Below are 2,562 nucleotides of genomic sequence, written 5' to 3'. Positions count from 1 at the left end.
ATTGAAAAAAATCCAAATTTTGTATAAGCTGGTTAGCTTTGATCATAATTTAAAGCCACCGTATAATTGAAAATACTGCCAAGAACGAGTAGGTAAGTGATAATTATTTCGTGGTTTAAATTGACTATCGAGAAATCCTGTAATCCATCCGTATGGACTTGAACATAAAATTTATTAAATCAAAATCTAAAATAACCAGTATTCTCTGAATTTCTATTTTTTTATTTACTAAATTACCATTTTAACTTTCACATTTAATGAAACCGAACAAGATACAAAATGTAAATTGTTGGTATTGTCTTACTTTTTTGAAAAAATAAAATGCATATTTTTGTAGAAGCAATTATAATTATTCCTTTTGCAGGTGGAAGAAAAAATAATGGATAAAAAATATTCAAGTCAAAATCATCAATCAGCGAGTGACACGGAAGAAATGTACGATGAAAACTATTCATGTTTTATGTGCAAAGTGTCATTCAATTCACTATTTGCACTAGTTGCACATTTGAAGACTCACATAGATGATGATACCTTTCATCATAGTAATATTAACAGAATAACTAAACCTTTACCTCAGTCTTTAATAAAGCCACCAAAATACTTTAGTACATACAATGGACACATGTTAAACCATATTGGAGATAAATTACATAATGGTCAGGTATGTGATCGTAAATATCATTATATAGCAAATTATCGAACACATTTAAAAAGTGATAACAATATAAGAACCAATATAATATTGTTCTCTAATCTCTATATGGAAAAACTATTGTCTGCAAAAAAAATTTCTATATACATTATATGGATGCACATATTAAAAAGTCTATCCGTAATACTCAACCTAATCAATCTAGTAACTAGTTCATCTGACAGCAATTTTAATCCCAAATTTACATACTATAAAAAGAAAAAACTTAATTCACAAAAATTTAGAAAAGATAGTGAACCATTTGGTCCATTGTTTGCTAAAAAATCATGGAAAAAAAACAATAAGAATTTGAAAATGTTAATTTAGATGTAATATAAAAAAAAACTAATAGTATACAACTTTAATTTAACGTATATTTAATTTTAGGATAAAGAAGATAAAAGTGAAAAATATGCTGTTCAGGAAGCTATTGAAAGTTCAAGACAAGATATTATACAAAATACGTTTAAAATAGGAAAACAACAATTAACAGATTATAACACTAAAGAATACCAAAAGCTACTAGAAACTTTAATATTGGAAAAAAATTCTACTGGTCAATTTAATGAAGCTAAATTTATTGGTCCATTGTTTTTGAAAAATGCTCTTATCAAGAATGGACTTGTAGAAGAAGATATACGTCCAAAGCAATTTCAAGATCAACTTAAACCTATTGAATGTACATCTTGTGGAAAATGTTTTGCAAGGTGATCATTTATTTATTTAATATTAAAAACTAGCTAGGGTTATATGTGGCATGTTCAAGAGGGGGTGATCCAAAAAATCTTAACATAATATGTTATAATATATTATATTGTGAAAATGGCAGAACTGTAGAAAAAGATTGTATGGTCCGCAGACCACTTATATCTTATGATCGTATAATCTTGGTGGTCCGTGAACCGTTTTAATAAATATAATATGATATATTATATGATGTATATTTTGTAGTAGTAGTTATTTGCGTTAAATTGCAATTACGCAAGCAATAGAATTAGATGGCTTACCTTTCTGCATTTTTAACACTTCTTTATCTTGACTAATTAAAGATAAGCTTTACCTACAATGTGATTTCCCAGCTTAACTTTATTTGAATATATTTTCTTTACTAATTGTCTTTTCAAAAAATGTACTGATTAATTTTAGTTTTATCATTTTTAGGTTACCAACATCTAATGAAGGTAATGTTTTGCCGTCAGAACAACCATGTTCTAGATGTTTTCTGATGAAAAATGAATCTACATTATTCCAACATCAGGATGAAAGTCATAGGGTACTTCCACCATACATTTGCAAAGAATGTTTGTGGGAATCAGAAACATGGTATGAGTATGTCCAGCATATGAAAATGCATTTGAGATATGCATCAAAATGTAGCGAGTGTGTATATAGCTACATGTTGAATAAACCAGCTAATACCATATTCATATGTCAACTTTGTGAAATGACTTTTGACTCTAAGGATGAACTTAAAGTGCATGTACAAATACATTTTTAAATTAACAAAATAATAATTAATTAATTAATTTTATAATGATTCTTAAAAAAATATTTACTTTTTTATATTCTTACTAATAATGATCTTCTAGGAATTATTGTGAACATGACTATAATGTATTTTTTTTTTATTGCAACCAATATTTTTATTTGTATTTAATAGTAATTACAACTTAACAATTTAAATAAATAAGTATCACATCTAATATCTAATAGCCCATAATAAGAGAAGTTATTAAAAATATTGCTTTAAACCACATGGAAGAAAAATTTCCAAAAAGTATAAATACCATGTAGTTGTATTTATTTTGGGTATCTATTGTTAATATATTTTGTTTCATTAATATTCATAAGTAAAATACCTACAATTATAA

The 2,562-nt window shown here is 26.2% G+C and overlaps 1 protein-coding gene across 1 annotated transcript; it reads left to right on the top strand.

Annotated features, from left to right (window-relative positions):
* The first annotated feature begins 370 nt into the window (after positions 1 to 370).
* LOC100569700 (putative zinc finger protein 840) lies at positions 371 to 2,189 on the top strand. Its single transcript, XM_029491945.1, has 3 exons — positions 371 to 661; positions 1,079 to 1,398; positions 1,853 to 2,189. The coding sequence occupies exons 1-3, from the start codon at positions 380 to 382 to the stop codon at positions 2,187 to 2,189; spliced, it is 939 nt and encodes a 312-aa protein (XP_029347805.1). The 5' UTR covers positions 371 to 379.
* Positions 2,190 to 2,562: the final 373 nt, after the last annotated feature.

This window comes from Acyrthosiphon pisum, chromosome X, assembly GCF_005508785.2.
Source record: "Acyrthosiphon pisum isolate AL4f chromosome X, pea_aphid_22Mar2018_4r6ur, whole genome shotgun sequence".
Classification (NCBI taxonomy): domain Eukaryota; kingdom Metazoa; phylum Arthropoda; class Insecta; order Hemiptera; family Aphididae; genus Acyrthosiphon; species Acyrthosiphon pisum.
Note: the sequence above shows the minus strand (reverse complement) of the source record. Positions and strands in the feature narration are given on the sequence as shown.

What these genes read in the sequence shown, in the direction of transcription:
- LOC100569700 (XM_029491945.1), top strand. Translation starts at nt 380, where the DNA reads ATGGATAAAAAATATTCAAGTCAAAATCATCAATCAGCGAGTGACACG. An exon ending in ATAAATTACATAATGGTCAG is followed by an intron (nt 662 to 1,078) that starts GTATGTGATCGT and finishes ATTTAATTTTAG; the next exon opens with GATAAAGAAGATAAAAGTGA. An exon ending in TGTGGAAAATGTTTTGCAAG is followed by an intron (nt 1,399 to 1,852) that starts GTGATCATTTAT and finishes TATCATTTTTAG; the next exon opens with GTTACCAACATCTAATGAAG.